General features: G+C 41.4%; 1 protein-coding gene across 1 annotated transcript; it reads right to left on the bottom strand.

Annotated features, from left to right (window-relative positions):
* Window positions 1-11,049: 11,049 nt before the first annotated feature.
* BCR41DRAFT_377623 (hypothetical protein) lies at window positions 11,050-11,675 on the bottom strand (the record flags this gene model as incomplete). Its single annotated transcript, XM_022027114.1, has 2 exons — window positions 11,050-11,269; window positions 11,533-11,675. The coding sequence occupies 2 exons, from the start codon at window positions 11,673-11,675 to the stop codon at window positions 11,050-11,052; spliced, it is 363 nt and encodes a 120-aa protein (XP_021881954.1).
* Between the last annotated feature and the right edge of the window lie 2,614 nt (window positions 11,676-14,289).

Below are 14,289 nucleotides of genomic sequence, written 5' to 3'. Positions count from 1 at the left end.
AGACGTGTCAAGCACCAGTTTTTACCAGCTAAATCAGTTTTTATTGGTTAAAACTATGTACAGGAAACAAGCGAGCGGCAAATTCTATAGGTTAAGTAAACGCAGCAAGTCGCAATGGTAGATACCATTCATCTTAACATGTATCAACTGTAACCATTTTTACTCCTACAGCAGACATGTATACAGTATTTTTATGGTGATTACCCAAGTGTCTCTCCATTTTATTCTTTACTCTTGATAGCGTATGTACAGTCACATGAAGAAATTTTACGGCAAATTCTATTTTTTTTGTAATTTTTTGAGCACCCTTGACAAACAGATCATAGACAACATACACAAAGACTTTATCAATCAACATGAAACTTTAGAATTCGTTAAAGAGGTCGATTTTGTTTCTTTATGGAGGTTTTGAGGATATACTGTATGAAAGGTAAAAGTACTATGTGGGTTTAATAATGAGTGTGCCCACCTTTAGCCTTCCTCACTTCTTTCAGCCTGTTGGGCATGGAATCAACAAGGCTTGCCAGTTTCTCTTGTAGCAAATTATTCCACTCCTCAGTAAGAGCTACTGCGAGACTGGGGAGATCTCTTGGTCCTCTGGAGCGCTTATCGAGTGCATTAGCGAGAAATGACCATACACGCTCGATGGGGTTTATATCCGGAGAACATGCTGGCCAGTCTGGAATCCTAGAGATGTTGTTATTTTCACGCCATTCTTTTGCTATCTTACAAGTATGGACTGGAGCATTATCCTCCATGAGAATGCCGCCCTCTACTTCAGCCATAAACCTGATTAGTTCAACTTTTTATACATCTTCCACAAAACACTGCCCATCTCTACGACCTCGTTTAAATATAACCAACCGAGACTTTTTGGTTGATGTGAATGCCCCCCAGACCATCAAGGATGTTCTACCACTCTTGAAAGTGGGTATAAGGCAATCGTGGTCGTACTTTTCCTCCGCCGTACGCCAAACTCTTATCTTACGGAAATTCTCGCCAACTTCAAATGACGATTCATCAGTCCAAACTACCCGACTCCAATCTTCATTGGACCAACTCTCGTACTTTTTGGCAAAAGCCAGTCGCCTCTTCATATGATCTTCATTTAAGTATGGTTTTGGAACCGCGATCCGGCTGAAGATACCCAGTGAATGCAATATCTCTGCAACGGTCCTTGTGCACACTTTCTTCGCCAATTGATTGGTGATGTCCTTAAGAGTGGCTCTCCTTTCTCTCTTTGTGCAGCGCACTATGCTCCTGATATCTCTTTCACTCAGTGCTCTTGGTCGTCCTGGGGTGGGGCGCGAGCGGTGGTACCTCTTTTGTAATATCTTTGAATAATAGTGTAGACCGTTGATCTTGGTACATTACGTTTCAGCGCGATCTCCGCATCCTTCATTCCCGCAAGATGCATTCCAACCATGATAGCTTTATCCTCGATATCCAAATTTAAAGGCATGGTGGTTTTTTCAAGTTGTTATTGTTGTGAAAAATGAGAAAAAGAAAGAGAGAGGATGCTATCTTCGCGTCAATTATTTTCTAAATTTATTTTGCCGTATAATTTTTTCATGTGACTGTACATAATTACATTTGCTGCATCTCACTGTATTTAAACTGGCAGCTTTTGATCGACCTGCTTGTTGCAGGTGCTGTTGTCTATGATATTTCCTATTTCATAACCATTGCCTCTAAGGCTGCCTCTACAGATGAGTTTTGGTGATATTTTTTTTTTTTTTTTTTTTTTTTTTTATCTAAATGTGCATATTCATTAAAATAAATTTCGCGTGCACTCTTTTTTTTTTTTTTTTTTTTTAACATTCAGCACTACACCATGCCACATTCAAAAGCTATCAATGCATTGATTCCGGTCTTCGTCAAAAAATTATCAGATCCATTTTTGATGGAGGATTGACTCCTGCAATGACTGCTCGTCGTTTTGGCTTCTCATATTCCACTGTGAGAAACATCGTAAGGGTTTTTGAAGAGGAGGAAAGAGTAGGAAAATAAGAAGGTATATCAATGATGGTATTCTCAAGATTGGTGCAAAAAAATGTCCAGGGATGGATTCGTGGAATCAATAGGAATTTTGTCGTGGCAAATAGAGGCGAAGTTTTGGGTAGATTTCTACAACAGTGCCAATAAAAACCATAGCTATTTTGCAAGCATTTTCTTTGCCTCTCTTGATTCACTTGTTGTACACAAAAAACATTGCCAATTAACTGGTCAAAAGAATAGAGTTATTCCCCTTGGTTTGTGTCTACATCGTGTTCAGGCTCATTGATAAAATGGTGTGAACTTGTCTTGCTATTGACTTCAAAACCACTGATAGTTGGTTGGTAGGATGTGAGAGGCACTTCATAAGAGATCAACATGAATTGTATGTATCCAAGACGTACATTACCTGGTATTAAGAAACTATCCCCTAGACGAGAAAGGACAACGCTCTCCAATACTCTTTGTTACTCAAAACGATTGGATGATCCCAAGTAAAGCGGTGCCTTCATTTTATACGACAAATAGAAAGAACGGTTGTTTTGATGGCACCCAATGTTTGATGCAATTACTCGTAGACGTTTGTTCTTGATCGTGGATATTGCTTGCGTACAGACACAAGACAACGACAGTACAGATTTCGAGTTCTCAGTGATATCTCCGTTGATTCAGAGCACAGAGCACAGCAGTCAGCTCAACTAGGTACATGTACATGTGGATAAGACACACATCTGCATGAAAGAACTGAAGATAAAAGCACATTTGTCGTGTCAGACTGGTCAAGTAAAAGACGAATGTACATCATTCTCATTTTAAGCTGATCAGTCTTCAAATAGCTCTTCACTTTATTCTTTACTCCCAATAGCATGCTGTTTACTGCTCTCCTTGGTCGCGAGGTCTACATGAAATAACATGTGCAAATCTACATTCACTGCACATGCTGTATTTGAATCGGTAGTCATTGATCGATTGACCTGCTGCTGCAACTGTTGCCTGCAGTGCTCCCCCTCTCAGATCCTCTGTCTCCAGGGATGTCTCTACTGATAGGGCTTGAAAATCATCAGCTTGACTTGAGGCTGCTTTGGACTTGTGTGCCATTGGTGATGCTGCCACAATCTGTTTGCGTGCCTCACATACGACCAACGGATGGGATTGCTCTTTTATTGCTCCTCGTTGCATCAGAAGCTTCCTGTTGGCTGCGCTCAATCCAATTACATCTTGAATACACATGTTGCTAGCATTGAGAACTGTCTGTTTAGTGCACCATTTCAGGCGATACTGATACTGATTGCCCTCCTTCGCAATCTGCCACATACGAACAGAGGCATCCTCAGATCCTGTGACTAGGAAGCAACCTCCTTCAAAAGTATTCCATACAAGCGCTCTAACAAGCCCGCCTTCAGATGGGATTACTATCAAGCACTCGCCTGTCTCTGCATCCCACACTCGCACTGTTCTATCATGACTGCTTGAGGCAAGGTACTTTCCATCAGACGAATAAGCCATCTCTGTGATCTCCTTGGTGTGCCCTTCAAGCATATACAAAACAGCTCCCGTTTGCATATCCACCACATTAATTTGTCCATTGTCACACAGACCAGCCATCCTTTGACTACATGGTGAAATTGGTCCTACCCTTGTAAAATACTCAGGTATTATATAGCAAAGCTCACCCGTTCCTGCGTTCCGTACTTGCACCTCACGAAAGGCATAGCTGCAATCAACCACTATTTTTCGGCCATCAGGTGTGTATTTGATAGATTTGCCCGTCCTTTCTCCAGCCTTTACTTCATAACAAAGGTCACCTGAATAAACTTTCCAGACTCTAAGAGCGCCATCTTCATCATACGAAGCAAGATGATGGCCATCAGGTGAAAACACCACACACCTTACAGCTTTAATGCGGCCCTGTAGAGTGTAGATGAGCTCTCCTGTTTGTGTGTTCCATATAGTCACATCTCCACGGCGATGACCAAAGGTAATTTGGTGATCAATAGGTGAGAAATCAAAGGTGCAGATCCAATCGTCTTGTCTGTCCTGCAGTTCCAAGGTATGGGCGACTTGGCCTGTTCGAGCATTCCAAAGGTAGACACGTGAAGAACCATGGTAAGAAGCTAGTAACTGACCATCAGGAGAATACTTGATGCCTTTTATGGATCCATCGATGCTTTGTAAAACATGGGTGGACTGTCCTGTTCTTGCATCCCACATACGCACTGTTTTATCATAACTACGCGAAGCTATCTGCTGCCCATCCGGTGAGCTTCTAACACCATAGATCGGCGCTAAATGGCCATGTGAGTCATGATTTGGTTGCTGCAATCGAGTATCCCAAAACCGTATTGTCTTATCATCGCTGAAGGATGCAAGTTGATGGCTGTTTGGTGAGTAAGCCATACGACGTATAAAGCCAGAGTGGCCATAAAAAGTATTCATGAGTTGCCCTGATCTCGTGCTCCAAACCTGTACTGTCTTTGCAAGACTGCAAGTGGCTATCTGTTCTCCATTTGGTGAGTATTTTAGGTCTATGATACGATCAGGATGCTCTGCAAGAGTATGGGTGAGCTTTCTTGTTTGCACATCCCATTGGTATACTATATTCGAGGAGAATGAAGCAACGAGCTTTCCATTAGGAGAATACTGAATGGCACCGGGTTCATTGCTATACTCTAACTCGTACTTTTTTTGACCAGACCCAACATCCCACACATACGGGAAACCGCAGGGATACCTGCAAGATATAATTTCCTGGCCATTAGGTGAATACACAATTTGCTCAATCCTATGCTCATGGTTCATCTGCATTAGCTGCTGCCCTAATATCGCATCCCACAACCGTACTGTCCTGTCAAAGCTGCCACTTGCAATCTGGAGTCCATCAGGAGAGTATGCAACACTCCTCACGTGGGCTGTATGGCCCTCTAAGCTGTATTTGAGCACCCCTGCTTGGGCGTCCCACACTCGCACTGACCCATCATCGCTAGCTGAGGCAAGATCGTTTCCGCTTGGCGAGTACACTACACAGTTTACTCGTTTTGTATGGCCCTCCAATCGGTGAATCAATGCTCCTGAGGTTGTATCCCAAATTAAAATTGCAGGTTCGGTATAACACCAGTTGGCGATATATCGACTGCTTGGTGAGTATATAAGCTCCCTACCAATCTCATAGCCCTCCAGAGTCGAAATTATCCTCCATGTTGATGTATCATAGATAGCAATTGAGCATTCATATGAGTCATTTTGGATAACAGCAGCGAGTGTCTTGCCATCAGGCGAGTATGACCCTTGCAATGTCATGCCATCAACTTCGAGAAGGGGCCATTCCCCAAACTGTACTCCTGCCATCTTTGCTCCGCTTAAGTCTGCTTCACGAAGCCAACACTTCTGTAAGTTGACCTTCCTCAGATCTGCTCCTTGTAGCTGAGCATACTCAAATATACCATGGCTGAGGTCTGCTCCTGGGATCTGGATGCCTCGCAAGTCTGCTTCGATAAATGACTCGCCTGCTCGGATCAAGATTGTCATCGCATTGGCTGCTGCTATCCGCCACTTGCTATCGCTCTTCGAGAGCTCCACATATGTGTACAACTGCTGTTTGAACACCGGTTCGAGACGGGCACGGTCCTCTAAGAACTGAAGGACAGATGGTTCACTTACGAAGCTTCTCCATACTAATGGTGACGTCTCATCAATCTCCGCCACTTCCACTCCCTGCTCGTCCCCCTTGGTGTCCATGCCTTCGAAGCTAAACACTGAACTAATGCTCTGCCGACGAGAAGCTGCTGTTGCCGGCCTTGCTACTTCATCGATTGCAGAAGTACTCATTGCTTTCTGAGGCTCAAACATCGCTCGTACCAAACTGTACTCTAGGAGTGACCGATGCATAAACCGGTGCTGGTTGCCTGTACGAGTAAGTGGTGAAGCCTCGCGTAGAAGCTTCCTTTCATTCTCTTTGCTGAAGTACGCTTCTTTCCATGTATCCTTGTCCTTGGATGGTGAGTAGTCCACTACTGGGTTGCCATCTTGATGCTTGTAGATTGCTGTGGCTAGCTCGGTAAGATATCTGATCCCATTCTGTGCAAACCCTTCATCTAATAGCTTGTGATACATCCTTCTGTCTTCCAGTCCTAATACATCGCTTAGTCGCTTCTTGCCTCGCTCGAGCCACTGCTCAACGAACTGGTCATACAGTGTGACGCGTTTGATCTTGGTGTTGGAGATTCCTTGATCTGGATCCACCATTCGTGGGAGTACTTCTAGTGACATCGATAGCATGAATGGGTTCTTCACAAGATCTTGTAGACTAGGGACCTGTTTGAATGCACGCCGGTAGTCCTCCGCATGCCACAGTGGATCCATGGCATCGACATATTGTTCGATATAGTCATCGATCTGAGTCTCAGAGAATGGCATGATCACAGCCTCTTCAAACAATCCATCATCTGCTTGATGATTGCGGTCCATAGGTTGGAAGCGATCTCGATAGTCTAATCCAAGGTATTCGCTGCGGCAGCTAATCACCATTTGAGCTCTCCACTCTCCAGACTTATTCAGCTGGTTGACGACATAGAGGTTGCTGGTCTGCATGCTCTCATCATATCCATCACAGATCAGGATGAATGATCGACTCTTCTTCAACTCCTTGATCTGTGAGTCTGTAAAATCGTAGTGTCGCAGCTGCTTTGCTACAAGATCCTTCTCTGGCTTGTCGATGGCTGGGAGATTGATAAACAGTGGAATCCGACCGTGTCTATTTTGATATGTCTCCCAGAGTGTGCGTTCCAGAGTGCGATTGAATGTAGACTTGCCTGCTCCTGAATCACCTTGGACAAGTAGCACTTTCTGGTCGCTATCCAAGAACTCTTTCACCTTATCCATCAGCAAGAACAGCTTGTCATCGCTTGCTTGAGGATTTGCTTTGGCATACTGTTGGATGTAGAATCCTTGGTTGTTTCCAACCTCCATCCGCTGTCTCTTTAGTTGCCGTAGACTGTCCTCAACATTGGGCCTATTTTGTGCACGGTCAAGCAAGCGTGAAGATGTAGGTGAAGGATGTGTGATGATGAAGGGATGCTGAGCCATTGGCTCTTGAAGACACTTCCTATATAGCTCTTGTTTCTTGGTGTCTCCATATTCCACTAGACCATCCAAGAGAGTGTCTGCAGCTGAAAAGAGAAAGAATAATAGTATGAGTATAGAGTGAGTAGATAAATCATCATACACTGAGAATCGCCAACATCCAAGCATATCCACAGAAAAAGATAAAAAATATGCACCTTGTAGACCATCTGGCGGTAATGAGGATAGCTCTCTAAGGATACTTATGATCCACTGCTTGATATGTGAATGATTACCCCACTCTTGGTCATTCTTGTACATCTCTCCTAGGAGTGTGATGGCATCCTTTCGAGTTTCAATGGTCCATTGTGTATCAGCTGCAATCTGTCCCAGCCTCTGACATAGTCCCCATTGGAATGCTGCATCATTTCGACAAGATGATTCACACACAAGATCCTTGAACTTGGTGAACTCGCCTCTTTGGATTAGCTCATCAGCTCCACGCAATGCTGGGTACCATGCTGACTTGTGACTGAAGCTAAGTCCTTCTTCCATACACTGTCTGAATGTCGATCCACTCTCATATAGTGAGGTTACACTGGTATATACATTCAGACTCATATCAATGGTACCTGTTACAGAAGAAAGCCCTTCCTGAATGTTGCTTATCTCATCCATGAAGGCATTCAGATCTAAGCCTTTAACAGCACTCACTACTCCAAACACTCCTCGAAGCACTGTTGATGTCCGTCGAAGCATGGCTTGTACTGTTGATTCGTCGTCAGGTATATATTGCAAGGCTTGGAAGGCATAAGCGGCTTGGTAGACTAGTTGAGGATCTGAGCTGGCTTTCAGTTCCTGAAGGAATGCTGAAAGTGGTCCATGGAGTTGTTCTCGCTTTAAACCTTTGACTTGGTTGTTGACCATGGCATCGAGAACATGTGAGACTGTAGTGGACAGACGATAGAGATGGTCGGAAGATTGTCTATGAGTGCTTTGTAAGCGGGAGCTAAGAGTGTTGAGGATTGAGACAAGGTCATCCGAATCGAGATATCCAGGAGGAGCATGCTGCATCAATTGGGCCAATCCTTCAAGCAAATGAGTCTCCAACGTGATGTTCTGGCTGATTCCGTTGACCAAAGCCATGAGTAGTGTCCTAAACTGAGCCTGATCGAGGACCGGAGCCAGGGTTGCAGCCTCCATGACAGTGGCTTCGACCTTGATTTGGTCACTAATGAACATCTCGATCACATCCGATACCAGCTTTCGTAGTCGATCATATTCATCTTGATCGTTCAACACACTCTGGCACCACTCCTTTTCACGGTCATCAAGATCATTTGTTGGTACATAAGCATTAGAAAGCAAACTGAGACAGTACACGAGCTGGTGGATGTCATTCAAGTGAGAACCAGCATCTGGTAAGCTGTACCTGATGGCTGTTGGAGGTTCATCATGGTTAAAAACATCCTTTGAAATAGTTGCAATGGCCTGCACTGTTTTAACCGTTCTAATTAACTTGCTGCTGATAGGTCCGCTGTTTTCTTGTTTGTTGCTGTTGTTGTTGCTGTTATTGCTATCATTGCTGCTGCTCTCTTGGATATATCCCCATTTTTCAGCTTTCTTGCCACGGCTTTGAGCGACATCTGAGTGACCTAGCTGTTCAAATAAACGGGAAAGCTCATGGTAGGCCGAGGCTATGCCTTTGCATAACATTAGGTCTTCATTGGAAGCTGAAGAGGTTGAAGATATTGAGGCGAGTGACTTTCTCATGGGTTTGTGGATTCGAGACAGCACAGAGTCAGCATCGAGACATAGCTCCATCACTATGTCGCTGCTATTGTCGTCTATAGTGCGAGCGCCCTTTATGTAGAAATCAAAGAGTTTCAGGGCTTGTGCTGGCAAGAGTACACTTCGTGGTGGAGTATCTGTATTGCCAAACATGGACTATTGTTCGCCCTTTTTATTTTTATTTCTATTTCTATTTGATTATAATCTATTCATTTCAAAGAAAATGTGGTTTTTGTTTGAAAGCGTGTGTTAGTAGTGAGCTTCATAAGTGAGTGAACGTCTTTTGTAAGTTCCAAGGAGGTGGTGGAGGCATGTCCCTTACTCAAGAATTCGAGTTTTTTTAAGAAAAATCAGCTGGGGGGGGGGGGGGGGGTTGTGTGACGTTGTATGCGGCGAAGTTATGAGAAAGAAAAGAGAGAAGAAAGAAAGTAAGCATGCATGCATGCATACAAGTGAGCATTATAAAATGCGGGTTCACTTCGCTTTGTTTCCCCCTTAAGAGATATCCTTCGACTTCAACCTCAACTTCAAGGGCACCTTCTTTTTAATGTCTCTCTAGTTTCACTTTATTTTCTTGCAAACAGTTACGCGTGCTCAGCCCTGTCACTTTTTTTTTTTTTTTTTTTTTTTTTTTTTTTTAATTCTTCTCAAGGGCAAAAGTGGTAATGTTTTTTTTTTTTCTTATGTAAATGCATGTTCATTTAAATATATCTCACGTGCACTCTTTTTTTTTTTAAGCAAATAATTTATTTATTGAGAATAGAATAGAGAGAGAATAGATGATACAAACTGAAATAGCAAATATCAAAAGAGAAAACAATATTAAACTACAACTAAAATTGAAGTAGAAGGATGAGATAAAATAAATAAATAAATAAATAAAAAATCTGTACAGTGAGGAATAAAAAGGATAGTTTTTTTTTTTTTTTTTTTTTTTTTCCTCATAAAAAAAGAAAAAAAGAAAAAAGAAAAGATATAATAATAATAATAATAAAGTAATAGATATAGACCAAAAATAATGGAATGCCAAAGATTAGAAAAATTATATAAAAAGGATAAAAAAGATAGCAATAAAGGAAAAAAAATAAAAAAAAAAAAAAAAAAGACTTTCTTCACTTTCTTCTTTCTTCTTTCCTTAATGAAGGATAAAGATCATCAATGGGTAAAGAAAGAAAGGATATTAAAAAGAAAGAATCAAAACACATGCTTAACGGAGGAACAGTTCAAAGATTCCAAAAGCCATGTTTTCTGAAAGGAAAAAGGGTATAATAAATGCAAGATATAATATAAAGTCTTTTTTTTTTTTTGCTTTTGCTTTTGTTTTTGCTTTTGCTTCTTTGCTTTAGTAGACCTGTGGATAGATCGCCTGTGTAGCAAAAGATGGAGCAGCAGCAGCGGCAGCACGTGCATACTCAATCGACATGGTTGACATGGACATTGGTACAGGTTTTGCCATCTCTGAACCAGGGGATAGCTGACCCATGAATGTAACTGCTGATGGATATGTTGGATCGCATCCAAACATTTGGGCAGCTTGATGTTGCTGTTGATGTTGCTGTTGCTGTTGTTGTTGTTGCTGCTGCTGATGGTGTACATGAGAGTATGGACGCGAATGGTATGAATGACGACGAAGAGGGGGAGGAAGGTTAGACTCATCAATATGGATCAGATCCATGGCACTTAAGGCAGGAGGAGGAGCCATAGGGGTCAAAGGCGTCATAGGAGACATGGGAGAGGATGCCGAGACAGGTGACAGGGGCTCATGAGTTGGGGTCTGAAGAGGTGTGATCACACCTGGATGAGTAGCACCGTATGAAGGTGGCAGCTGGATCTGAAGAGGTTGATGATGGATTTGAGCAGCATGAGCATGGGCATGAGCCTGAGCATGAGCATGAGCGTGGGCTTGGGCTTGGGCTTGGGCTTGGGCTTGGGCTTGGGCGTGAGCATGAGAGTTTGCATGTGTCTGAGGATGGTAGTCAATCTCGGGATGATACATGGGGACGACCTCACCAGTCACAGTGCGCCAGACAGTGGGACGACGCATGATGACATGCTCCTTGCGATGGTGTTTTGTAAGTGTAGTCTTTCGGCAGAAGCTGAGTGAAGTAAGCAAATTAAACAAAAAGGAAGATTTAGTAAGGATATATATTATTGTATTGAGAGTAATGTAATATTAAATAGATCAAAATTAAATTTTATGTATGCTTACCTCTTGCCACAACCATCGATAACACACTTGTAGGGTCGCTTTCCTGTATGGATACGACGATGGCGTGCCAAGGAACTGCTGTCGCTGAATCTCTTTTGGCACTCTGGATATTCACAGATGTGGGGTCTCTCGCCAGTATGTGTGCGCTGATGCACAGTCAGAGCAGAGCGCTGGATAAACGATTTTGTGCAACCAGGCTCAAGGCAGACGAAGGGTCTATGGAAATAAGTTGGTCGATACACAAACAGATTAGAATAACATTGTACATGTATGCATTTGAATAAAAAAAAAAAAAAAAAAAAAAAAAACATTTGTGCAACTGCAACCACAATTTTCTTTTTTAGTTTGTTGGGCCACATGGTCAGCATAGGATGACAAAAAAAAATCGCCGCGCTTTTTTTTTTTCTCTTCTCTTTCCAACATGGTCATGCATATTTTTTCCTCGAAAAATAAGTTTGGTTTGAAAACTAATAACTTACCGTTCGTTAGTGTGAATGCGTCCATGACGTGCCAAGTCTGAGCGACGAGAAAATGCTTTGCCGCAATGCATCCATTCACAGATGAAGGGTCTCGAATCATGATGGTGGCCCTCGGCAGCATGGATCAGTTCGAGAATATCCATCTTGGGCAGGGGGTTCAAGGGATTAATTTTGAAAAACTAAAGCCACAAGGGGCGAAAAAAAGTAAATAAAAAAGAGGGAAAAGGAAAGGATAGGGAATAGGGATAGGATAGATAAACAGAGGGGTGAAAAAAGGAACGAAATGAAAATGGTTCGTGTAGTTTCAAACGAGGAATGGAGGAGTAGGGAGTTATGCAGGGGAAGAACAGCCTTCTATTGGACACAAACGTAAACACAAAGACAATTTAGATGTTAGTTAGATTGGAAAGAGAGAAAAAGGGGAGGGGGGGGGGGATGAAGGCATTTTTATGAAGATGTTGGGTGGTGTGGTTTGGCAAGTTAGGACCGATGCAACAGATGATGTGCATATCAAATGTGGTTGTATACACCACGTTATACGATGCTGCATAAGGATTTGGAGAGCATGAAAGTAAAGGGATGAAGAATGAAAAAGGGTATTTTGCGCTGGAGAATCGGACGGTTGTGCAAGCCTGAGCAGATGAAGAAAAGAGGAATCGAAGGAAGGAAGGAAGGAAGGAAGGGAATATTACCTTGTGCTCGGTATTTGGATAAAAAAAAAAAAAAAAAGGGGGATATGATTTGAAAGGTGCAACAGTAAAAGATAAAGGAGGAGGGATGATGTTCGCCTGTTGTCCCAAGGGGGAGAGGGGTATATCGAATGGAGAGGAGAAAGGAATGAAAGAGAGGAGACGGAGGACAGAGGAAGAGACTGATGAAAGAGCTTCTAAGAGAGAAGAGTAGGTTTTATGTTTTTGTAAGAAAGTGAGGGGGGAAGTGAGATGGTTTATATACCGGGGACAAGAGAAGGATAGGCCAGGAACAATAGACTAAGATAAAGAAATAAAAACGAATTCACAGAGGGTAACAGACATCAGGCACAGGAACACACAGTTAAGGTCAATTGTTCTGACTGTGGATGCATTAAAGTAAATGGAATAAAGAAAGAAATAAAGAAAAGCGGATTGAATGTCTTTTTCTTATTCATTCCTTATTTCTTTTTCTTTTTCTTTTTCTTTTTCTTTTCTTCTTCCTCTCTTTCTTTTCTTTTCTTTTCTTTCCTTGCTCTTTCTCTGCGCAAAGAGAGTTTTTTAGAGTTGAGTTGGGGCCAATTGATTTGATTGTATTGTGTACATAGACGGATATATATTCTTGTTTATCCATTCAAATGCCCTATCAATCCAATCCAACCCAATCCAATCCCAACCGATAATCACTTCTTTGGCGCCATTTTTTTGTTTTTTACTTTTTACTTTATTTCCATTCTATTTACGTTTCTCTTCTCTATTTTATTTCGGTCGTTGCCATCGTTTTTATCCTCTTTATTGTTGTTGGACACTGCTACTGCATTATTGTTGTTATCGCTATTGTTATTGTTATTGTTATTTGGTGTAGAAAGGATTGAAAACAAAGATATTTTTATGTGCAAAATGCTTTATTTTACTCCTTCCCCTTGACAATGCCTGCACAACAGGGTCTGATTGAATTGCATATCTTTTTTTTATATACATATAATATCGTATATATATAATAGGATTGAATGACTATATGCATACCTTTGTTACTCAAAGCACCATGTGTATAATAAAGAATGATTAGCCTAAATAGTTTAAAAAAAAAAAAAAAAAAAGGCATGCTGTGCCTATAGTATCGAATGAATTGAATAGTATAGATATCCCTTCCATCTTTTGTTTTATTTTCAATCTCCCTCTCGGAGCAAATGGCAAGAGCAAAGTACCGTACCCAAACGGTCTGCTCTAATGTGCGATGTCAAGTAAATATCCGTTGGTCCCTTTTTTCTGAGCAATTGACATAACCGGAGGTTTCACCCATCGTTGCACAGGAGATGTTTCCTATTCAGTCAATTCAGTGCTACAGTACATGTACAGTACACCCGATTTATTTATTTCCGCTTTTTATTTTAATTTTTATTTTTGCTTTTTACTTTACTTTCTTTTTTATTTCTTTTTTTTTTTATTCTAGCCTATAGACATGGACATGTATCATATTACAAGTCTCTAGGTTGACTATATCTTCCATGTCACTTCTACGCTGTTCTTTCTCTGTCCACAAAGAGATAAAGTGATAAAGAGATCAATGATAGAGGCAAAGTGGCAAAGACAACAAAGAAAGGAAAAAGGAAAAAAAAAAAAAGAGGAAAGAAAATCCCATTCGGAGATAATTAATTTTAATAAAAATAATAAAAATAAAAATAAAAAAAAAAATGCGTTCCTAAAAAGACTTTAGAAAATCAGTCAGGTTAGTTGAACAGAGAACCAAAGTTCTTAAATGAACGATAATGCAAATCGCGACGGGGCCACCTCTTTGACAAACGAACGAAAAGAGAGAGAGAGAAAGACAAGAAAAAGGAAGAAGAATCACAACAAGTCGCAAACAATAAACGCTATAGCAAAAAAGAATTTTTTTTTTTTTTTTTGCAGAAATAGAAAATTCTCCTCATTAGTGCTTCCAACCAAATAGTTCAACGTTAATTAGGACCTGCATGTCGACGGGAACAAACCACATAAGCAACGAATACATCATCCTCCCATAACCAACTAAAAAAAAAAATAAAATAAAATATATATTATGCCATAG

Source organism: Lobosporangium transversale (genome assembly GCF_002105155.1).
Source record: "Lobosporangium transversale strain NRRL 3116 chromosome Unknown BCR41scaffold_16, whole genome shotgun sequence".
NCBI classification, from domain to species: domain Eukaryota; kingdom Fungi; phylum Mortierellomycota; class Mortierellomycetes; order Mortierellales; family Mortierellaceae; genus Lobosporangium; species Lobosporangium transversale.
The sequence above is the reverse complement of the archived record's forward strand: the minus strand, read 5'-3'. Positions and strand labels throughout refer to the sequence as shown.